This window comes from Poecilia reticulata, chromosome 6, assembly GCF_904066995.2.
Source record: "Poecilia reticulata chromosome 6, P_reticulata-male-v2, whole genome shotgun sequence".
In the NCBI taxonomy this organism is placed as follows: Eukaryota; Metazoa; Chordata; class Actinopteri; order Cyprinodontiformes; family Poeciliidae; genus Poecilia; species Poecilia reticulata.
The window spans coordinates 17,398,039-17,422,690 of record NC_088835.1 but is presented as its reverse complement, the minus strand read 5'-3'; the positions used below and the strand labels follow the sequence as shown (position 1 = coordinate 17,422,690).

The following is a 24,652-nucleotide window of genomic DNA, read 5'->3' as shown; positions in this document are numbered from 1 at the left end:
ACAAAATAAACAACAGTAAAAGCCAATAAGAGCCTGACATCTCAAATTATTAAAGAGAGACTGATGTAAAATGTAGTGGGTGGCTTAAGCGACAAAATTATGAACTCGCAGCTACAAGGGGAAGAAGGATGTTCTTCAGTCTGGACGGAGAAAGAAGGTGAGTGGTTCAAGACAAATAGGGGAATGTTGTTGAACATTATAATTTTTGCAATGGTTTCCTTTAGAAAAGGCAGATTGCTGATAATCAGTATTTCACATTTCTCCAATCTTTGCAGCCATGTAACGAAACCAGTAAAATGAAGTAAGAATAGGAACACCTTCAAGTGTAAGTTGCTTCATAAATTTTTTTTTGGGCATAGTTAATGTAGTTGAATATTTATGGATCATGAAAGGTATAGGGCATATTCTACATACATTTAGTAGGTACTATTTAGCATTTCAAAATAGAAGGATGCTATATAAAAGATAAGCTAGTTTATTTCAGTTAGTTCATCATTCATACACAAGACAATCCAAAGAGCTTCACATGAAATTAGAAGAGGAATATTTAAATCACATAGCCTGTTAAGTTTTTGCATAAAAGGAGACGTCAGGCCAATTCTTAACTAGAGAAAACAGAAAATAAAAAAGAAAGAAGCAAGCAAGAAAAATAATTATACAAAATAAGCAGTGCTGCAAATGCAAAAAAAAAAAAAAAACAAAGAATTAATGGCACTATAAAAATATGCTAAAGATAACGATTGGAATTTTTTGCTAATTTTTAAAATTTGTACTGAAAAAAAAATAAAACCTTGTCTTTGAAAGAATTTTTCAGATGGGAAAAAAACATGATACCATAAGGTGATATCATTCTACATTAGACAATTTAAATGGCAGATGGCATGTCTGCTTTTTAAATTGTCATTATTTGTGTTGATTTCAATATGGTAATAAGTCAGACTATAATTACCTTAACCGTTATTAAATTGTGAAGATCCAGGAAAAAAACTAATAATCAAAAAATATATATATATTGAGTTTTTCATGAACAATATAATTCTTACTTAATAATTTATTTTCGAGTTCATTCAATAGCTTTTTTTTATTTTTTTTAAAAGAATTTAGGACCCACGGGGTCAACATAAGAAGACTCGGTTTGCCTGTTCTTTAATGAGTCCTTAAATTCAAGATTTATTTCTCAATAAAATGTAGTTAATCATGTCCCACTCCATAATCCTAAGCGTTATTTTGCTCATCATTAGTTTTTAAACATTCATTAACCATCATAAAGTTTTGTCTTAATCAAAGTGTGTTGCTTTATCGTCAGGCATTTGTATGGACTCCTCTCTCCATCTGAGGACGACAACATGGCGGTCTCCTTGCGCCTGGGTCGACAGGGAGCTTTATTTGGTTTCAGGTTGTCTCAGTTCAACAAATGTTCGTGGCCCAGACAGCCGTGTCAAGACCGTGTGAGACATTTCTTTCAGTCGCCATGGGTGCTCGGTGAGTGTTGAGAAGTAAACCTATGCTTAACCATTGTCCTTTCTGAGGTGACATTTGCTACTAGCGTCATTTGGTGGTCTCAGTTGTCAGCTGTGTTTGGGATGATTTTGTTATAATATGGTCAGGTGTCATGTTATCACCAATTTTGTGAGAATGGTGGTGGTGTTTGACTACTAGCTGTCGTGGCATACATTTAAGACGGCAAGCTATCATGTATTTAGCTTAGCTTTTAGCATGTCACCTCTGATGTTTTTCGTTGAAATATGTTAGACTTCTGATTTTCTTGTCATACTACATGTCTTTTGGGTTTCATATTTGAAAAAGCTTTTTGTGTTTTCACTTTTTGATGTCATTTTACTTAAATGTTGTGTGTTACTTATTGCCACTTGTTAGGAATACTTTATTTAACATCTTTGAGCGTCCAGTTTTTAAAAAAATTGTCATGCGGCTTTAATAGTCTTGTTATTTTGAGAACAAAATGCTTTTTAATGCATTGTGTGCAATGCCTTTAGGCTACTACTTGCCACAATTTACCAGCATTTGAGAATAGTATGACATTGTGATCAATATTTGTATTTGTGCTGTATTAAACGTCTTGTGCGGATGGTTTCTCTTTTCTTAATTAAGACGCTTGCTGCAAACCAGTTTCCCTTAGGGAGATCAGTAAAAATTGAACTGAACGTAACAGTTAAACTATTTTGTTGAAAAATAATACAGTTATTATAGAGAAATCATGAATACAAAAACGCAATGGAAAGATGTTATCCCACATGGTCATAGTTTGAATAGTAGTTGCAATTCTGTAAAATAAAAAGAAAATGAAATGCATACCTCTTCATTATTTAGAATTGCAATGTTTGTTTTGGGAATACATTTCATTTAGTTTTCCTAATAAACGTAAATGCACATTGGGGAAGTATAGGTTGCCTGAAACCAGGTAAAACAAACAAGAAGTGCAGGACATCAGCTCACAAGGATAATACATTTTCCTAATGAGTCTGAAAGATTTATTTTTACATGTTTTTTTTAATTATTATTAAGTTGAAACCAAGATGAACGTACTCTTTCAATTGTTTGTTTATGACAGTTATAAAGAAGAGCTGTATTTCATGAAGCCTGAATGTTAACACTCCCCTGCTGTGTAATAAATAATCTGGTGATGCAATTATTAAAATTCAATTGAGGCAAAAAAAAAAAATGTTGCACCACTGCTATCCAGCAGATGGCATTGGTTATCTGCATTTTAGTGAACTGCTTCCTTTAATGGGGAATATTAGGTAAAACCCACTTATTTGAGCATTGTTGCATTGTTATGATGTTATTCCGTCATCAAAGACATACATAGTGTTGCTTTGATTCTTTCATGCATGTTTGAGAAATACTTAAATCTACATTGGCAGCCATTCGGGAGTGCCTAAACACGTACTCAAATTTTTTATAAGTCACATTTGCTCTATGTACAGCATTTTTATGGCAACTGAAGGTAAGGTAATATAGTCTCTTGGTGGTGCTATACAATGAGCCTGGAAGATGCATAATGCTGCCCTTTTATTGAGCGCTAGTATTTAATTATTTTTAGCTAAGCAATTTCTGCAAGTTATTTTTCTACCTTTTTGTAGAAGTTATTAAACTGGAGAGACCTGAACGAAAGATACACCTGTGTACCTCTGAGCTTACAGCTCCCATAATTCAAACATTTATCCTTTTCAAATGTATTTTTGAAATGTCTAACTGAGGTTAATTAAGGTCCAACATGGAAAACAAATATAAGAAAAGTAGAGACAAGGAAGACAAGTTGTTAAAATGAGAAGAATCTCTCCATCACACTGCTGAGAGCCAGATGACCTCTGGGCATCTGGCTCAATGTTGTCTCGGACATTGGTCTAAAAGAGGAAGAAAACCTCTTTTATTTTTGATACAGTTGGTGCCAGGGCCATTGTTAGACATTGACCTGCTGCTACTGCTCATCTTTCACAGTTGTGCTGTCACTTTTCCTCTGCTTTGCAGCTGGGGATGTTGCGTTGACCTACTCTGCTTTGATTGCAGCCCAAACATTCTGCCTTTAGGCTGTTTACTCAGTTTAGTGTGACATCTGTGTTGCTTTTTTCATTGCTATTGTCTTTGTAAACACTGTTTTCTTCTTTCTCTCCTGTAGGTGTCAGTCCACTCAAAGTGCAAATGCCAGCCCTTTCGCCCACCATGGAAGAGGGAAACATAGTCAAATGGTTGAAGAAAGAAGGTAAAGGGGACACATGTTTACATTGTTCTTTTGTCTTACGTTAGTGGGAACAAAAAGTATATTCATTTGCTAAAAAAATTTATTATAAGTTATTTCTTTTGCTGCAGACCTTTTAAAATTTAGCATTAGCTCGTAGTTGTTTTTTAACAAAGGCCCAGCTTTTCTACTTCTCATAATTAAAGACCATACACAGGGCTAGTCAATGATTAATTTAATACAAGTTTAAGCTGTGGAGCAGTTCCTTAATTGGTTCAAAGATGCAGAGGACTCACTGCTTAGCAACCCATCGTGGCCAGGTGCTGTAGCCATGCTTTTGCTCATCTGGGGACAGCATAGTGCTCTGATTGGCTGCTCTGTTTTGTTGCCATCTATTTGTTGGCACAGGGCTAATGTTAAAGCAAAATAAAGAAGAGGAAAGCAATATGTTACTTACTGACATCCATTATCATAATGGGTGTCAGTAAAGGGTTTTGATGTATTTAAAAGAATAATTGTTTTGGATGACAGAGATGCTTACTTCAATTCCAAATTGAAAAAAAGCAAGTTTTAGTTTCTTTTTTTACATGTAATATGTAAGCTCATTCCTGAATTGCTTTTTATTTTGTCCAGAAATATACCAACTTTCTTTTTTAGTTCCGGTGCTTTCTGGTGGAGTAGAGGTGATAAAGCTCCAAGCTTCTTGTTGAATCTTTAATACTGCACATCACATCAAACCCAAGGGATCATAGGTTGTTAATGCCTCATACAAATCCAATCATTGCTTGGTCTTGGGGGCCTTTAAACTCAATACTCCTTGGATGTTTCAGCTCTCCTCCTTATATTTCCATTCATTCTTTATTTCACACACTGAGAACTCAGGTAATGGCCTTAGGTGACAGATTTTTTTTCCCTTATCACCACCCAGCTGAAAATTCAAAGCTTTTCCCCCGCCGCCCTGACTTATTAATGCATTGTATTTAAGCACTATAGGTTTCTCTAACTGGTTTCTCTGACTGAACCATTCTTCAGTGTGAAAGTTGTTATTTCCCTCATGCTTAACCCTAAAGAAGTCAGTTCTTGCTGACATGTTGGCCTGGAAATTTAAAAAGTCCCAGGTCGAGAAATATTATCTAACATAAAATTCAACGGCTGGAATGAAATCAAAAAATCTTTAAATTTAAGATGTTTCAATATTGATTTTTAAAAAAGCAATTTATGATGCAAGTATCATAATTAATATTGTTTTGTCTTTTTTTTCACATCTTTTCACGTGATGCATCTTAATTTTTTTGTACTACATGTAAAACTAACTTTTTTTAAAATGATCATCATTATTGATTAATATATTCCAACTCCTGAACAGGTCAGATTCTTTAACTTTCTTTAAAGTTAGGCATGCACCTCATCTCAGACCTGTTGTATCTTCCAGTCTATTTGCATAACATATTTCAAAGTACTGTATAGTTTCCTGTTTTTGCCTTTATTGGAATTATGTTTCTCTCTTTTAGCTTTACGTGTGTTCAGAGTGTAAGCAAAGCTCTTGTCAAGAGTAGTTCAAAATGCCACCAATGATTACTATTCATGTATTCCAGTCACAGCACAAGTGATTCATCTGCACTTTAGCTTAGTTCACAACCGTTTAATAATGAAAATGTTTGATAATTGGCTGTGTGAATGCAAATGCGTATTAATGTGTCTTTTGAAAGATCTCCAATGTGTTTCTTTTTTTTTTTATCAGGTGAATCTGTGGAAGCAGGCGATGCCCTTTGCGAAATAGAGACCGACAAGGCGGTGGTTACTATGGAATCAAATGATGATGGGGTTTTGGCAAAAATACTGGTAAGAAAAAAGAGAGCCAAAAAATCCTTGATGATTTGACACGAATTTAACATCATGGAAACTTAACAACTGAGATTAGTTTTGTCATGCAACTTTGGTTTTGAGTTGATTCATATCCACACAAGATGTAGTTCTGTGTATTCCTTTCCTCGTTTTATTCCTTTCCCTAATTGGGGATGCTAATTGGCTGCAGTTGTTTAATCTGCTTTTCCTAAACAGAGATGGCAAAAGCATTGACATACTGAATTCACTGACAAATGTTTCCCGCCATCCCCCCAGTGTGTTTATTTGTTGTTGAATTTTTAATAAGCTGCCAGAGATGGAGCAATCAGATGTCAGTCAGTGGGACTCTGCCACTTGTTTGTCCGTCTGCAGAGAAAAATTACTTCTTTTTTTTTCTCCCTCTTCTGTCAGTTTCCTGCATGTGTAGACGAAAACATCATGGATCTTTGTCATTTTTTATTCTGAATCTTTTTCTGTCCATGTAATCTTGGATTCCTGGGCATGCTGTGTTAAATGAAATGAGTTTTCAGCTGATTTTTTTAAAAGTCTGTTTTTGCAACAAATGCACATCAAAAATATTCCCATTAGTACCATTTTATTTTATATGTAACTTTACATGGTGTTTTTTATGCCATTCATGTCATTGGCTTCCATTCCTCTTCATGTCTTGGCCACGGTGGGGCTAAGATAGTTTCCATAGCAACCACCCAAGAATTGGGGGTAGGGACTTTAGCTGGCAAAGAAAGATGGTCTGCTATAGATGAGCTCCAAGCTCTCTTTTACTTGCTGTGTGACAGTGTGTGTGTGTGTGTGTGTGTGTGTGTGTGTGTGTGTGATATTAATGGTAATTACTGCAGATCTGGACAGCATTTGGCATATTTTTGAATATTTGCACGGTTTTGCATTTTGGATTAGAGCATATTAACCAGTAGCGGTGTCGATGTGGCTCACTAAGCACCCAGTAGGTTTCTAATTTAAAGGCTAGCATAATTACTTGCCTGTGGCCATATTTCTTGACAGGGTGCTATAGACAGAGAAATTGGACTCAGAAAGGATTTTTTTTTTTTAAATGAAGGTTAAGCAGTGTTATCACTGGCTATTAACATGTAAGGACAATTTCATAGTTTATCACATCCCACCCAGAAAACAGGTAACAGTGAAATAATGTGTGCTAATGACTATATTGAAACAATACAAGCAGATCAGTGACTGTCTTGAGAAAATGTCTTGAATCTGAAAGTCGGCCCCTGGTGTTGAGAGTTAATGACTTAAAGATGTGACACAAGTTTGAACAATTATACCTAAACGTGCACATTAGGCATGATATGAAGAAAAATTGAGTGGAATTAATTAAATATATCTAATACATAGTATTCTTTTGTCACTGGATGGAGTTATTAAACTCTTGTTCAACTAGTATTGGTATAATTGTGGTTGTTTTTTTTTTACATAATCAGGCAGCCCAAATGTGAAGTTTCACATTAACATTCACTCAGACATACAATTTAATAAAGATTTAAGCTATCAGGTACCGGTTGTTTTGTGTGACTTTGACATTTTAAGTGCAAGAAATTACACTGAAATTGGGAAGTGCCACCACTAAAAAGAAGGTAGCCACAGTCCTGTTTCTGTCATGCTCTATTGATCGGAGCCAGACATCGTCTCACTTGCTAAATGTACATGGATCGTGTACATGAATTAGCATTCATGTACACGTCTAGTTGAAATCCACCCTCCTTTTGGAAATAAAGAACAGGGGAAACAAAAGCTGAAAAACTGTTCAAAGGTTTTTTATTAACCTGCCCTTATTTCTTATTATGCTGAACCTTATTGAACCTCCTAATTGTACCTGTACTAGCTGGCAAATGTGACACATTGATGTAGGAAATGGGAGATTTTACAGGAATTACTGTAGCAAGTTAAGTGAACAATCTGTTGAAATTAAACCTGCTTTGACCCAGCTGTTATAGGTTTGTGTGAACTTTTGTTTTGCTACCACAATAATTGGGTGCATTAATGTTAAACATAATTATTGGTCTATTAAAAGTTTTTAATTACATCATCTTTTCCCAAGAACTTTATAGAGCTCTTCACAGCCCTGACTGTGATTTAGAAGAAATGTACACATTTGCATGACATCTGCAGCCATTTGATGGCAGTGTTGAGTCCCACAACGCTGCAGTGTAGATTCCTTTAATGAGGAAAATACATAAGCAGATGTTGATGACCAAAGTAAAAAAAATATATTTAACAGAAATTGACAAATTGAAACTGTTTTTTAGCCTGTCAAAATTCCATGCTGGAAAAATGATTGAACACTTCTCAACAAGCTTCTTAACATACGCCCTATGTGCCCCCCTTTTTTAATCAATCAGCTCTGTTAATCGCAATATATTGATTTGTAATTGTTCAATATGCAGTTATTAACAAAACACAGTGGTTGTTGGTTGCACAAAGATATCTACATTGGTATCTGATGAGACATTGCACACAGAAGTGTTATTTTTCTTGAACAGCTATTGTGGGAGATGCATTTCTCTGATTGATCTCTATGGAAATGTAGAGATTGCTGTGTTTCCCAAAGAGACCCTTATGGTTACCCTCATCTATCACCTCCTGCTTCTCGAGGCAGGTGCTGCCGGGATGCTAAACTTGGAAAAACCAGACAGATTACGCCCTTGCACATACAAATATGCACACGGGGGGGAAAAAAAGCAGTTGGGGGTGGGATAAATTGGAGTAAAAAATGCACAAGTTAATATTTACAAAGTTGATCTTTTCATCAATTTTTTTAAGTTACATCATTAAACTTATTTGGATCATTTACTCTTTGACACCAGGTACACAAAGCTTTAACCTTGGGATGACACTACTACAGTGGATCTGATTAACTGTAACAACAAAACACTGTACATAGGTGAAGAATCAGACAGAAGGTAAAAGAAGCATAAGGTCCAGGCAGGTTTGATTCCTAAATAGTACACATTCTGGACAACTCTCATAAACCCCCAACACCCTCTTTACTTAGCAAACCCAGCCTCCCTCTGAATCTTCAATTAACCCTAACCCTAACCCAGATTGATTTATTTATTTTTTTTGCTTTGTGTATTGTCTGTTTTGAGAACCTCAAACTAAATTTGAGATATATATGACATCGGGAATAAATTACTTGACTAAAGTGTTGGTGAAATTGTTATTTTTGAAAATGAATGTGTAAAACAACAGTGCTTTGTGTGACTCAGACATCCAGGTTTATATAAATGATGCTGCTGGACAGCCGTGTCACTTCGGCATAATCGTGCAACTCAGGTGTTCTTATTCTGATGTTACTTCCAGTTTAGTGGTTTGGTCATTGGAGTTATGCTTTTGAATTCACAAGCTCATTTGAATAATACTCTGTCGGTTTTATGGCTTCCTCAGTTGGCTTTTATTGTTTTTGTATGTTTTTTTTGTATTTTATTGTTGCTAAATTCAAATTACAATCTTTTTCTTTGACAAAACAATATTCATGTTTGTTTCTTTTCCTGTTCCTTTTTTGTTTTTATCCACTTCTTGTGACTGAAAGAGTATCTTCTAAATGGTGATAAAGTGCAACCTGCCAAACGTTCTGTTGTGCCGAACCTTCAATTAAATGGATCTATATTTGAGAAAAGCGCCCTGTGTGGCTTGGGGAGACCAACAAAAGGCTTGTATTTGATTTGGTTTACTGTGTAACAAGATAATCAATGGCTAACGGCATAGAGGAGCATAGCAAAATTCACAGGCACTGCAGTGCAGTCAGTTTTTTTACTAAAATTATGCAGTAAAGTTATACAAGTTGTGAAGGTGATGAGAGGTTCCTCATAATTGTCACTCAAACATTTTAATTGGTGAGAATGGGTAGTAACTGACTTCAGAGCTCAGATTTAACTTCCCATAATTCAGTTTTTAGTATTTCTCACACATTTGTACAAGAGTCCTTAACCGTTCTACTCTTCATGGATTCAGTTGTAAAAGGATTGAATCGGATAATCCTGTGTAATTGTCTAAGTGCCTGCCTCGCCCTCTTTGCAGATAGAAGAGGGCAGTCGCAACGTGCGCCTTGGTACTCTCATTGCCCTCATGGTGGAAGAAGGGCAGGACTGGAAGCAGGTTGAGATCCCCCCTCCAGATGCTGCATCACCAGCTGCAGCTCCATCTGCTTCAGATGCAGGCGCTGCCTCAACGTTGACCCCCGCTGCTCCATCTCCGAGCCCTCTGCCAAAACCAGTCGCATCTGGGCCGTGAGTGTCATTTTTTTGTCTTTTGATCTGTTCAAATTAAACCTATCCAGTGTTGGGTTTAGGGATTTTTGTAATATTAGGATCAGAATTATTTGAAGTCTAATATTTATTTAGTAGTTACTGTTGTCGGAATTATCAAACGCTCAGTTGAAATTAGTAAGGAATAGTTTCCTGCATGTTGGGGTCATAACATCTGGACAGTAGTGGTTGTGTGATAATTTTAGAACATACTCTTGAAGCAGAACTTCCATTTCATGTCACAGATCAGATTTGGTTTGTTGTCAAATGTGTGTCTGTTTACACAGTGAAGATCTTTTGTATTGTGAAATGACTTGTACATAACAAACTCTATCATACTAACAGTTTTGTAGATAACGCCGTCTACTCAGTGAGCCACGTGAAGCCGCGGTCATTTTCCACTCACAGTTGGGATTTCATAGTCAAGTGTACTAACTGCCTATGTGTCTTGTGACAAATAGCTATATTTCCTATAATCCTAATGGATACTAGCAAGTTTGATGAGCTAGTTGGACACCTAGCCTCAATTATTTTTCCTCTATCAGGACAACCTCCACACACCTGTGGCAGTCCTCTCGACTGGGTTCATTAACTCTCAACCTCATCAGTTCAGTGTTGCATGCAAATAAGTTAGATGTAAACACTGTTGTCCATCAAGCAGTTTACTTTGCAACTCTGAGTATGTGCACACGGCCATAGAAATTGATCTTTCCTCAGACATGTCTGACAGACGTCCACCTTAAGTCTGTGTTGAGTCCGCCTCGAGTGCACTTGGACGTATGCGGAGCGAATTACGCTCAAGTGTGCTGGGGCATTAAGAGAGGCATGATTCAAAAATATTTCAATATGGGGGGAAAAAAAAGCTAGCTTAAACAAGGCTTAAAGAGCTCCAGCAGGGGGCCGGATTTCCGGCTTTTGGCCAAACGGTCCATCTCAAACCAATCTTCATGGTCCGCCTCAACCAAACTGTAGTCTCCGGGCTTAAAGAGCTCCGTCTGGGGTCCAGACTTCCGGCTTCTCAAGCAAAGCGAGCATTGGACTAAATGGCCCGCCTCAACTAGACTGTAGATAATAGACAAAGATGTCTGCCAATCAGAATTCTAGCTCCCATGTTCTTATCCAATGACTGTAAAACGGTTTGTAGAAAAGAAGCGCATGCGTTTGGTTCGGCGGTTAAATCAAATGCAATATGAAAGAAAATGGAGTTTGTCTCACCCGGTAAAGAAACACGTTTACTTGAGAAAGGAATTAAAAACAAGTGGCGCTGGGCATGACTAGAGGAAAGGGGACAAGACGGGGCGCTGGCGGAAATTTTTACAAAAGGGGGGCGCTGGGATTCCTTTGGGGGGCATTTGGTCGAAGGTAAACTTTACACCTTACAATCACAAGAATACCAGTTTAGACTTTGAGAAACTTCCTAAAACTGTATTGTGTAACATTAAATCATGCTTGGCTGCAACTGTATCGATGGCAGCTCTTCTTCTATTCAGTGTTTGTAGCTTCTTGGCGCAGCTCCGCTCCTGCTACCAGTAGTTTCACCTCATCAATTCAGCGTTAAACCGGCTGATGACGTTGCTGAGATTCACTTTGTCTGCTGTCTGATTTTCAGATATTTTATGTTTTATTGAGGATTTTTGTACATATCTTTTGGCAGTGCTGTGATCATGTTAAGCAGCAACTTATATTAAAAAGTGTTTTATTGTCCGTCTGGATGCTGCCCGCTTCCATGGAAGGACAACAGAAAATCGCTCTTATAAACATGTATTTACTAAAATCACGATACCCTCACTTTGTATCCCTCTGAAAAATGAACCCATGTTTTTCCACTGAAAGCTCTGGTTTGCACAATAAATGCCATGTGGGTGAAGTTTTATGGATGATACTCTGATGTCCCATTCTCCTGAAGGCAGCACAGAGCTGCACCACCAGAAACTGGAAAACACTGAAGAGAAGAAGAGCTATAATTAATGTAGTTAGTTCTATCCATATTTTAATGTTGCAGAGCTCAGTCAGTTTGCAAATAGTTCAAAGTTTAAACTGGCATGTTGAACATCTTTTATCTGCTCATTTTGTGTAATATTTAACAACTAGAAAATGGCACAAAATAAGAATATTTTTCCACTTTGACTGGCTGCTGTTAGGCCTACCAATTTTAACTTGAATGTTCATTGCATTTTTCATAGACACCTGTGAAAATAATTTCTATTTCCATGGCTTTTTTGTTCTCTGGGAAATTATTTTGATGACAAATACAGAAACAAGCATAAAAATAAAAACATCTACAATAGTGACAGTAATATTAATAATAAAATAATAATAGTCAATGCAAAGTACCCTACAAATTCTTTGGTGGGGGGCGGTGAGGGACCTGGATACGGCCCGAAAAAGGTTGAGAAACTGATTTAGTTGGTAATGTAGCATGTTTTGAATTACTTGCAAAAACATTGACTGAAAGGACTCTTATTTAATGTTGAGAGATTTTTGCCTGTAAGGCTAACCTTTAGGGCACAGACATTTTACATTTTGTTTTGAGTTGAAATGTACTGAAGTCTTATTTAAGTTTGAGTGTTTAGCTTGTTAATTGTATTGTTAATTGTATTGTTAGAAACAATTGTTTGCACTATGCAAAGACACTTTATTAAACTGTGGCAATAGCAACGGTATAGTTCATTTCTATCACCACTATAAGTTTCAGGCTCAGTATTTTTTTTACTTTAAGCCCTGCTTAAAGCTGACTGGGTAATTTTTTATGTCCTTCATGCTGACAAGAATGGAAACTAAAACTTAAGATAGCATGTGGGCTGCTTAGAAGGTCCTTTTCCATCTTTTCAGAGTCGGTGTTTTTTGTTTTATCCTAAATTCATATTGAACTGAAAGTTTTCTTTTCTTTAGTTGCACTTTACCAATATTGTAACTAAATATCTCTAAAGGGAGGTTATCTAAAGTTTAAAAGCTTAGTCTTGAACTCTTTTTCTATGTGTTTTTAACACCATTCTCAACACATTCTTCCAAACACAGGTTACGGTTGAGTCCAGCAGCAAGACATATTTTGGACACCCATGGTATTGACCCAAAGTTGGCCACACCTACTGGGCCACGTGGACTGATCACTAAAGAGTGAGTGATTGGATTGTTTTACCTTAAGATCTGCTATAAGTTTTGTTCTGTTTCACTCAATAAAATCTGAAATGGCTTGTGTATACAAAGGGTGGAAGCCAGACTTAGATTGGTGCTTTATTTGGGAAGTCAGAAGGCAGGAAACGGCCACAGGACCAAACTCAAAGGGCCAGAACCAGCAGAGTAAAGATGTCTGAGCCTCTGTATGCTGCAATACTGTGAGAGGTTTTTGTTCTTGCTTGCTCTTTCCCACCACAGTTCAGTGATGTAGGGGTATCAGTAAAGATCCTGTAAACAACAGTGACATTTGTAAGAATAAGGTGGCTGAGACCTTTAAGTGTTTTAGCTCGGTTCTGGATCAAATTCACCAAGGAGAAAGCTGTGTACACACACATGCACACACTTTCAAATGGCTACCTGCCGTCACTTGAGACCTAACTGAATGCTCTTGCTGCTCTCCAAACAGCCTGCTGGGGAATCTCATTACGGAACTTCTGTTGCCATAGCGACCCAGTCTCTAAGCTCCGTGGTGACCATGGAAACATGGACAATATGTTCTTAGGTGTACAGAGGAAAATAACTAGCACATTATTTTGAAATGAGCATTTTACAGTTACTTCTTGAGAATTCAGCATCATGTTTTGGTCTTGTTGTGTACCTCACTGTGTAAAATACCTGCTCACTTATTGTACAGGAGTTCATTTGGTGGCTGACTAAATAAACGGCCAAAAACTTGTAATTGTAAATAATATATTACTTGCAATTTAAAAATAGAAAATATTTATTTTCTTTATCCTTTTCTCGACAATTAATTGAAAAGTTTTGATGGCTTTATAGCAGAAATAGACCTCAGATAATTAGTCGTCTATCCAGGTACTCCAGGGATTCAATCATTATTTCACTGCAAGGTTTTATTGAGAAACTTGTTTCCAGCTGATGCCCTCATCGAAACAACCTGCTTATACTTAAATGACTTCATCATCTTACCAAGATCTTTGCCTTCTCAAACATGTGTGTGCTGCATTTAACAGCTAGTGTCACCAAATTTTTTACAGGCATAAGAGACATGGTGCTTAAATAATGGCTGGATGCTTATTATAGACTAGGCAATGTGTTACAGTATGCAAATTGTGCACAGTGACATGGCGATAATGAAAACATTATCATATTTGCAACCCTGCTCAGACCAAAGTTAAGGGGATTCCCTTTAAAAACAAAATGAATAAAACGAGGTTAAGAATCGTGTGTTCCTTAATTTGAACTTGTCAAGCAAATAGAAAGTGGTTTGGTTGGCTAAAGCAAAACCTACATGCTACCCTTTCAGTCACAAATTAAAATACAAAATGTCATTCCTACATGGCATATGAAGGCAAATAAAAGTAGTTATTTAAATTAAAGAACAGTCACTGCACTGGATAAGATGAAATAAATCCAAACTTTTTCCCTTTCCATCGGTTTCATCATTTTCTTCTATATAAGCTTACTCTGTGGGGCCTTTAGAAGACGGTATATTTCGACACACTTCATTCTTTTGAGAATTTTTGCATTTGTGAGGTCCTTTGTTTCCTTTTTAATATTCAAGTCACCTTCTCCTCCTCTTTCAGAAGTTCTTTTGCCTTGGCTGTCGGTAGAGGTTCCACTGAACTGTCTGCACAAAACAGATCAGCGGTGCCATTATTAAGCTGCACTGAATTTCTTAAACCACATTTCTGGAATTTATTTGTTTTGTTCTAGCTGATGAAATAACTGGATTGCAATCAGTGTAGCTTGGGGATTTCTAATTTGCCTCCACAAGCAAATCTGTAACAGAAAGATAGGAGCCAGGAGCGATTATAAAAAGCAGTTGACAGAATGATGAGAAAAAGTGAGATTTGAGCCCCAGGCCGTCCCAGCAGCATGGTAAAGCCAGGAGCAGCTGGTCCAAACAAAAGGCTGCCTACATGAGGGTAGGTGGACCACAGGTCAGTGAACTGGAACCAGAGAACTAAAAACACACCTGATACTTGTCCTATCCAGTGCTTCTGCAATTCAGCCCAAAACGAGTGAATTAAAGATTAGCTTTAAGGCAGATTTGCTCGCATGAAATAATTTCTATCTTTGTACGTTCTGCCTCGGTCTCCTCCCTGTGCTCTGTAGCATTTTTAAAAGCTCAGTTTTGTTGTTTTTTTTTTTTTTTTTTTTTCATTGGTTACAGTTCTAGTGAAATGTAACCATTTCATTAGAAATGGTAAAGAAAAATCAGTGTTTTTAAAGAAAATCAGTGTTTTTCATTTTAGTTGGATAATAATATTCAAGGAAAATTCATTTTAAACTTAAAATTAAGACTCAAGTCAGCTGGAAAATCTTTTGACCACAGTATTTTAACTTGGGTGTTAAAAAGAATTAGTCTACTGTGGCATGTTATTGGTTGAGTTGGGAAGTCTTTGATGCTAAGGATAATGAAATGAAAGTATTGAATGAAGTAGTCCCTTTGGGCGGCTGACACTTGATTCTACCACACCTTTCAATTGTGGTTGCAAACAGGACATGATTCTCATGACGCCCTTCCACTCACAAACGACCTAAGGTTACCTTTTTGTTAACCTGACACAAACAAAAACAGATACAACAGTTTCTTCTACGCCAGGTGGGTGGTGCAAGATAAACATCTGAGGATATGAAATATTTTTGAAACTGAAACTAAAAGAAAAACATTTGTGAAAATGAACACATTTAAGTTATTCCTCAAGCTTCCATTATGAAATTTGGTATCCAAGTGCATGAAATATTGTAGTTTTTATGAGGGATTTGTTTCTTTATGCTTTTATAACCAACTTGAACTGAAAGTCATGTGTGGAACAGCATAGTTCCACATTAGGCGAAACACAAGAAATTGAACAAATTTAGAGTTTTGATCATTATTTTTTTCTTTTTTTGATTGTGCAGGTAAAGATGTTTCTAGATTATTAGTTTAACTTGTTTTACATCTTTCTGTGTATGCTTGTTTATTTTCATTGTTTTCTGTTTCCAAGAGATGCACTGAACCTGTTAAAGAAGTCCCCGACCCCAAGAACTGCACCAGGTACCATGACGACAGCAGCTCCGAGTCCTGCCCCCACCCCAGCTGCCCCCCCTCCACCTCCAGGCAGCAGACCCAACATCCCTCCAGTGTCTGTACCTGGAAAACCAGGAGCACCGGTGAGCACTTTTTTTTTTCCTGACCAAATTTTCTAATTATTTGTAAAAATCCTTTGAATTGGTAAAATATTCATGTTTGCAAGTTTTTATTTTTGTTTTCAGAATTATATTTCCATACACCTCAAACTTTAGCCTTGAAGTGTATTTGTCTGCTCATTCATGTGTTCAAACGATCCATTCCACTTGTCACCTTCAGGGAAGTTTCACTGAGATCCCTGCCACGAATATTCGCCGAGTGATTGCTCAGAGACTGACCGAGTCCAAGACCACAATCCCACATGCATATGCTTCCATAGACTGTGACATGGCTGCTGTCATGAAGCTCCGCAAAGACCTCGCCAAAGGTACAAAGTGGGCGTGTGTGCATCCATCCACCCATTTTCTTTCACCCTTATATCCCTAGTGGGGTCGGGAGGGGTGCTGGTACCTAACTCTAGCGAGACATTTCGGGTAAGAGGCAGGGTACATCCTGGACGCCAATCCATCGCAGGGCAACACACAGACAGACAGGACGAACAACCATGCACACACACATCCATAATACCTAAGGAGCATTTAGAGAAATCAATTGAAATAACAGTCATGTTTTTGGACTGTGAGAGAACCCACACATGCACAGAGAGAACATGAGACATGTTCTATTTTCCATGAACACATGTTTCTGTCCCTGAGGTGAACGTCTCGGTAAATTCTTACGGGTTCCGTTTGCTTGAAGATGAGCATGTCAAGGTTTTCGCATGACTGCTTTTTCATGCATTTATGCATCCGGAAACGTTATGTTCATCTGGCTCCAAAACATCACACTTCTCTAGCTCAGAGAAACCGTTCTTGTTCGTGAAACTAACTTTTGTATTCTGTGCAGTGATATCTGTAACTGACATTACCCCCCGCCCCTTTGTTCAGATAGCCGTTGCTAAGTATTCCTGTAAACAAGTGACAAAAGCCTGAGGCATTCTGGATCGGAACAGGAACTAGCAAGTTCCTCTTTATGCATTGAAAAAAAATCGTCCTGTAAATTACTTCTCAAACTGGTTTTTAAAGTGGTCACTGTGACATTGGGAATTATGAGTTAGTTGTTGAAGTAAATATGCATGACTATGACGTTTTTAAATGGTTTAATCAGGGCTCCAAGCTGTTGCTTGAGGCTGGATCAGGACATTTTTATCAGTGTATTTTTCTGTGTAATAAAATACAGTTAATAGCTCTGGCAGCCACTAAACAAGAAAATGAATGTGTATGGGCATAGAGTCTATAAAAAGCAACATCAGCTCAATGTTTTATTAACACTACAAGGAGTTTGTCTGTCCCAGCTTGAAGGCTTAATGATATACTTCTCATATTTCGGCACACAAGTATTTTACTTCCTCAGGCCTACATCAACTCTTGACAACAGTTATTTCACAAACTGTTACTTCTTGTGCAACAGACACCAGATTGTGGATGTTTCAAACATCCACAAAGGTGCAAAGGAAGGTCAACTCCAGGTCAAAATAACCTGGAACCTTTTTCATGTATCAAACCTTCAACGCATTAGGAGTTAAATCATCCATTACCTACTTTGACCGGATTGACCTTTCTCGTTGAAATGATGATTTTTATTTATTTTTTGGCGGGGTACATGGGGGGGGGGTGTGGGGAGGGGGCTGTGGGTTGCACCTATCACGTAATTGGCTTCATTTAGCTTAGCTTTGCCTTAGTGTCAAACAAACACCACGTTTCTATGGGTGCTGGGTGTATGGTGGGGGAAATGAGACGCCCATTCCAGACCTATTAGCAAGGCTGTGTGTGTACTGAGGGATTCTCTGGCCCCGGTTGTTTTTGTGGCCCCTTATTGTTCAGGAGCAGCGTGATTTCACGGTTAGCTCATTAATCATCCCGCTCACAGCATTCATAACCGTCTGGGGCTGCACTTTTGGACACTAGTTAGAGTTGGCAGGCAGTTGCCAGTCCAAACCCGTCTGTCTCACTGATGTCTAACACAGAGAAATGGAGCGAGTTCTGTTGACTCAACCTTTCAGAGAAATGTTGGCTCTAATACTTTTGAAGTCTCATCTGTAATGCCCATATTTTTCTCCCCCCTTAACGCTCTCTTGTGATTGATAAGGGCAGTTGGAATTGGCGGATCTGATTCCGTTCTTGTTGTTCAAAATCATACTGAAGGTTATAAACTCCTTTAATGTGTTATGATAATTACTGTCCTCTGCTGTTTTCTTTTGCCATCAGTTCATTTTGTTACTTCTCACACCCCTCCAACACTGACATTTTGTCTTGGTAAGTGAAGTGAATTGTTTACAGGTTGTTTCCTCTTTGTATTTTCAGATCAAATCAAAGTGTCTGTCAATGATTTTATTATCAAGGCAGCTGCTGTTACACTTAGAGTGAGTATTCCACTTCTTTCCAGTTATTGCTTCATTTGCACCTGTTTAAATGTTTATGTGTTCAGTTCTTTTGTTCATTTTTATGTTTTTATTAATAGTTTTCTCTTCAGTTGCATCGTAGATATATCTTTAGAATCAGACACTAGCAACAGCCTAGTCCCTGGTTTCATTTATTAAAGTATATTCATGTACTAATAATCTTATCTAATCATAATCATAGCATTCATAAGCTATGATTATGATTAGAAAATTATTGTGTAACCCATTGGAACAGTCTTGTTGTTAAATATATTGTCACGAGATTTAAAGATTGTGGGAAAGTTAATAGGATTTCAATGGATGTAGTCATCCAATAATTTCAATATCGCACTTTAAGATGGCTTTATAGTGTTTTTTTTTTTTGTTTTTGTTGGTTTTTTGTTTTTTTTTCTGAGCGTTGCATCTGATTGCTTTAAATTACTGTTCAACCTAAGTATTGCCTTTGTATCCAAGACAAATTGGCACCTGATTTAATATGGAAATACGATGCATGTGTCATGGTAACGAGCCGTGTGGAACTGACATTAACATTTTCACTGTAAAGGAAGTCAAAAGTGCCAAGATATAACTAAATGGTCTCTCAAAGCTTCACGCTATGCTTTGACTGGTGCTGCAGTTTAGCACATGATTAAAATACCTCTTTGGATCAGCTTCTGCTGAAGACTGAAATATCTCACCCTACTTGACCTAAATATGCATCATTTTCATGCCGTCACACTTTATTAAACTTTTATGGATCTTCTGCTGTGAAACAGGAATGAATGCAGAGTTTGTTAAACATAAGTGCTTATGAAGCAGCTGCGGCTCAAGTGAAGCAACTTTGCGCACAAATTTCCAAGTGAGATAGTAAGCACATGGATCCCCCTCCAGACTTGCAAATGGATGTTTTCAAGTCATTTGGACGTCCCATAGTTGGGGCTGACTGGTACTCTGTGTATGTCAGTGTAATTTTAAGTAGGTTCCGCTCATGCTGCCAAATAAACCTCAGATCAATCAGATCAGAGCTTAGGCAAATAGCATCTGAGGATGTCAAAGAATGTCTGGTGCTGTGATCTTAGTAAGTGATCTATCCTTGTCTGTGGTTTGTGGATTGGGCTTACTTCCCAGAGAGGCAATTAGATCTAGGTTCCAAAACTCCACAAATTGCAATTTAAGGAGTTTGGAAACTGGATGAGGCCTAAGCCTATTTTTTTCTGGAGACATTTCTAAGCTCCGTCTACTGAATTTAATGTTGTTCTTTTTAGAAAAGCCTGTCGTCTAGAAGTATAATGTTGGTATTTTGTTACCGTGTTAGTTTTTTTTTTTTTATCTGATCATTCTCTTGTGACAATGTGTGCTCCCATTCACACGCTACATCAAAATTGTATTTTCCCCCAGGAAATGCCAGAAGTAAATGTGACGTGGTCTGGTGATGGGCCTCATCCACTAGATTCTATCCATATTTCAGTCGCTGTGGCTACTGACAGGGGCCTCATCACACCAATCATCAGGGATGCTGCTAACAAAGGAGTGCAGGAGATCTCAGCTACTGCTAAGGTATGAAAGAAGCCTAGGCAAATTAACAGCAAGAAATATTTTCCTACATGGGACTCTGTAGAGGTCTATCCAATAATATTACAACCATAAAGTCTGCAGAAAACTGACAACTTCAACCCAATATCTGGGAGCATTACAGATATTTGGAGAAAAATCTAAATATTAAAGCCACTTTGAAGTTGGTTATGTTTTATTGTGAAACATTGGTGTAGTCGTATTCTAAAATGTCTAAGCATCAAAAATGACAATTTCCAAGAAGTTGTATTATTGTGTAATGTGTCTATCATGGCAGTAACTATGTCATCTTGTTCTGCTTTCTTCATTAACAAGAAATTCAACCAAATAAGTAAAGTTTTGTATTTCACCTGAAATCCTTAAAAGAGCAATAACGTAACAAAATCAATCTGGTTAAGTCATAGTCACACCCATAGTAGAAGGATGAGTCAGAAAACACAAAAGTTTCACATATACTTAGAAGTATTTATTTTTTTCCACAGTTAAACAACTTATTAACTAAAACTATGTACTATCAGACAACTGATCAAAAATACCATGTTTCTAGATCTAGATATGAATCTATTAAATTGAATTTGAAAAGGAAAAAAAAAGGAAGGTTTTTATTAATGCAAAACTGAGGTAACTGTTGTGGGTTGGAGCCCAACCCAAGTTATGTTAGAATTTCAACTTTGTTTCTTTCTCATATAAAATAAGCAAAGTAAAAGAAAAACTTTCGCTTTCTGTGTCTTGTGAAATATGTTCAATGAGATTTAAAAAAAGAAAATATCTTGGCGTTTACCAGGTGTTGCTGTTTGCTTGGATGTTATCTACAAAGGTGTAGTGGTTGTGAAATGCATCTAAATGGTCGCCGTCTCAATCTGATAAAGATTGAACCAATAAAAACAAGAATTTGGTCAGTGATGTGTTGCATTATCATGTTTCACGTTCTCAGCGATGCGGTGTGTTGTAGCATCAGTTGGAGCAGGTGCACTGTGAAGTTTATTTTCCCGCTACCAGATTGTCTGTAGTGATCTGAAAATTTTAATATCAGATAAAGACTAATCTGCACAAATACTAGCTATTCAAAACAATGTAGTTATGTTTGAAAATATGCTTCAAATCATAACTTAGCTGAGCTTAACTCCATTTTTTAAAAGCTGAGTTCAAATTTACTAGCTGCATGATTATTACCATTCTATAAGAATCAATATTTCATTTAAACAGAGCATGTCTGAAAACACAAAGTAGGGTAGAAAAGCTCAAAAAGCAACACATTGTTCCCCAAAGCCAGAACATTTAACAGATGAGAGTTTCTGACATCTGTTAGTCTAGGGATCTGGGAGTAAAGAGAGAGTCATTATCCACAAATGGAGAAAACATGCAACAGCTGTGAACATTCCCAGGAGTGGTTGGCCTACCGAAATGACTTCAAAGAATGCCTAAATAACTCGCTGAGATATGAAGCACTGTGGGCCTCGGTTACACATTAAGCATAAGTTCTTGAGTCAACAATAACAAAAACAGGGGTTGAGGTTTGCAAGGCAAACACTAGTGCAGGCTAAAAAAATGGTGTGTTTCACCTTTACCAAAAACATATTGATGGTCCCCAAGACTTATGTGATTTTTTTATTTTTGATTGAGATACAGGTTGGACTAATTGGAGTATGTGTATTCTGCTGCATCTTGTTTAAGAGTAACATAGGTTTTAAGGTAAAAACAGTACAGTATCATAGTGACAGTCAAACATGGTGGTGGTGTGATGGTATGGGGATGCTTTGCTTCTGTCGAGCATAGATTGTTTGCCATAACGGAACCATTATTTCTGGTCTCTACTAGAAAATCTTTAAGGAGAATCGCCGTCCATCGTTTAAAAACTTTAAACCGGAGTTGGGTTGATTTGCTTCATCACATCTACGAGACAAGTTCATCTTTAAACTTGCTCAAAAAACAGGCCAAAATTATTCTGTTCATGCTCAAACACTCGTCAGCGTGCCATGATTAAAATCATTTTGCTAAAATAGGATACGTTTCCATAGCGACGTAAAAGACTCATTGCCAGTTGTTACAAACTAGGCTACTAGGTTTAAGGGACAGTTCATTTTCCTTTTTGGGTCATATTTGTTGAAAATGTTTTATTTTTCTGTTTAAAAAATATTATTTGAAAACCGCTTTTTGTATGTATTAATCTTGATAATAAAATAAGTTTAACTGAAACATTTAAGTATGACCATAAAAACATAATTAAATACAAAAGTATAGTGTTGTTTTTAAGTCTGTTTATACAGCTGTATAAAGTTGATGAGTCATACCTTTCACCTGTGCTGCAACAAATCAAAGGTTCACATATTGCGCCTGATCAAATGTTTCCTTTCCTCAGCAGTAGTCTCATCTCTCTGGATGTTGACAATTCCCTTTCTTCATTTTAGCAATAAATAGTCACATTGTTTCCATTTATATAAGCATTTGCTGTTTAACATTGTTAATGTCTTGAACATGATTTTTGAAGGAAAAAAAAACTCCTGTTTACTTTTGACATGGATCCTGCATAACCTTTTCTTGACAGTTGTAGAATACATGTAAGTATCAAGCTGGTAATCAGCAGTGTAAGAGTGTCATTGAAAAGCACATTGTTCATGCGCTCACATTGCTACACGGCTGGGTATTTTTATGTCTCCTGACTGAAATCACAGCTGTAGTAAATCCTCTATGCACCAGTTTATTTCTTTGATAGCTTAATAACCCGCTACAGAATGAGCAACAGAACACAAGTTGTTTTCTGAGCTTTAGACTGGTGCTGTCAGTCGTGAAGATTAAGCTCAAATGTACCGTGCCAAAGAGGGAGCTCTGGTGTATATCTCTCTGAGGATCCAGCTCTGTCTAAAGTTGTAGCTTTTTTGCATATTTGTCACAGCATGTATCGTTTTTGGTTTCAAATGTAAACTATCGTTTGTTTTGTTTTTCAAATGGAGCCTACATGACATGACATATGTTCACAGGTGTTGGCCCAGAAAGCTCGAGACGGTAAACTACTGCCTGAGGAGTACCAGGGAGGCTCGTTCAGGTAACCTGAGTTATAGGGAAAAAGGAGTGGCATATATTAAACTGGCATTTTCTCGTGTTTTATAAAGTCTTTGGTGTAACTGAGTCAATTCAGTTTTGTCTCAAAATTGTCCATTTTAGATGAGCAACATCACTTTCTCACATTTTCTTCTGCATTTCAGCGAGATCATAACTTCCTTTCATCGTGACCATAATTAGCTTTTATGTCTTTTTTCTGTCTGTACAGTATGCATATTTTACATTTCATGTGGTTTTGAACTGAATGTGGTCTTCATTTGCAGAAGAGCTAGCATTTTTTTTCCTACTCATTTGAATTAATGGTGTCATTCACACATTAATGGGGTTTCTGTGTCAAACTAGAACAATGAATCCATGCAGAGATATTGCTCTCTTTGTCCTGCTGAAGATATATTAGTATGTGTTATTTTTATTCATTTTACTTCTTCCTCAGAGCAGAAGCTCTCATTAAGCCAAACAGCTTAGTGGCCTCTGGTCAGACTTATTAAACCGTGTTCTGAGTATGGTGGAATTCTGCTGCTGTCTTGTTCTTGACTGCTTAGTGTTCTCTTTGGAATATAACATGTAAAAAATGAGAAAACGGCCATCATTATGTCCTTCCTTTTGTGTTTTTAATGCTTTATTCTTAACGACTAACATGAAACATTTCTTTTCCCTCATTTTCCCATCTCCTACATTCCCTCCGGGGACAGTATATCTAACCTAGGCATGTTCGGAATCACTGGTTTCAGCGCCGTGATCAACCCTCCTCAGGCCTGCATCCTCGCTGTTGGCACTTCCAGGACTGAGTTGCGACTGAATGAAGATGACCAGACGCTGCGCAAGCAACAGCTGATGACAGTTACTTTGTCCAGCGACGGTCGGCTCGTGGATGACGAATTAGCCTCTCGGTTTCTTGATAAATTCCGTGCCAACCTTGAACAACCGCAGCGAATGGCCCTCGCCTGAATGGAAAAAGATCACAGTTGAAAGTAAAAATTCTTAAGAGAAAGCCCGGCTCATGTTTTCACAAGGAAAGAGCTCTTAAGTAGTGGATTAGCATTATTGCCTCATTTTAAGCTTGCAAGGTGGTGGTGTTCATGATGTAAGCTGAAAGATTACCACCTGGTCAAAAGTGAACTTCTGATTCAGTTCAACATCGAAACAAAAGTGCGTCCCAAATGCTGTTAAATAGACAGGCTATCTACCAGACAAGCAATGTAGATAAAATGTTCAGTCTAAATCCATCTGCACCGACTCTGTCACCCATAATAAATCTGCAAATGGTCAATCCCTAAAATGAACATTTTTCAATATTTATCAACAGAACATCCATGGCAATGCAGTTTGCACTCCTGTTAAAGACATCTAAGCAATTTGTTACTAAATCTACAAACATATTAAGTTGTTAATGTTAATATTATTTCCTTTATTTAAAGTAATTGTCACTGACAAGTTCTTGAAGTCCAAATGTAATTACATTTATGTTTTGGTGTCTTATTGTGTCAATAAAACACTGTTCAACCTTC

General features: G+C 37.3%; 1 protein-coding gene across 1 annotated transcript; it reads left to right on the top strand.

Moving 5' to 3' along the window:
• Positions 1 to 24,652, top strand: pdhx (pyruvate dehydrogenase complex component X). The gene is made up of 13 exons (XM_008411509.3): positions 1 to 157; positions 276 to 325; positions 1,307 to 1,482; positions 3,638 to 3,721; positions 5,439 to 5,539; positions 9,596 to 9,804; positions 12,841 to 12,939; positions 15,951 to 16,116; positions 16,313 to 16,460; positions 18,436 to 18,494; positions 19,911 to 20,069; positions 23,063 to 23,127; positions 23,837 to 24,652. The coding sequence occupies exons 3-13, from the start codon at positions 1,347 to 1,349 to the stop codon at positions 24,090 to 24,092; spliced, it is 1,482 nt and encodes a 493-aa protein (XP_008409731.2). The 5' UTR covers positions 1 to 157; positions 276 to 325; positions 1,307 to 1,346; the 3' UTR covers positions 24,093 to 24,652.

Excerpts from the sequence above, each read along its gene's own strand:
- pdhx (XM_008411509.3), top strand. The coding sequence starts at position 1,347 with ATGGCGGTCTCCTTGCGCCTGGGTCGACAGGGAGCTTTATTTGGTTTC. Across the intron at positions 18,495-19,910 it reads CAGCTGCTGTTACACTTAGA|GAAATGCCAGAAGTAAATGT; the intron begins GTGAGTATTCCA and ends ATTTTCCCCCAG. Across the intron at positions 20,070-23,062 it reads AGATCTCAGCTACTGCTAAG|GTGTTGGCCCAGAAAGCTCG; the intron begins GTATGAAAGAAG and ends ATATGTTCACAG.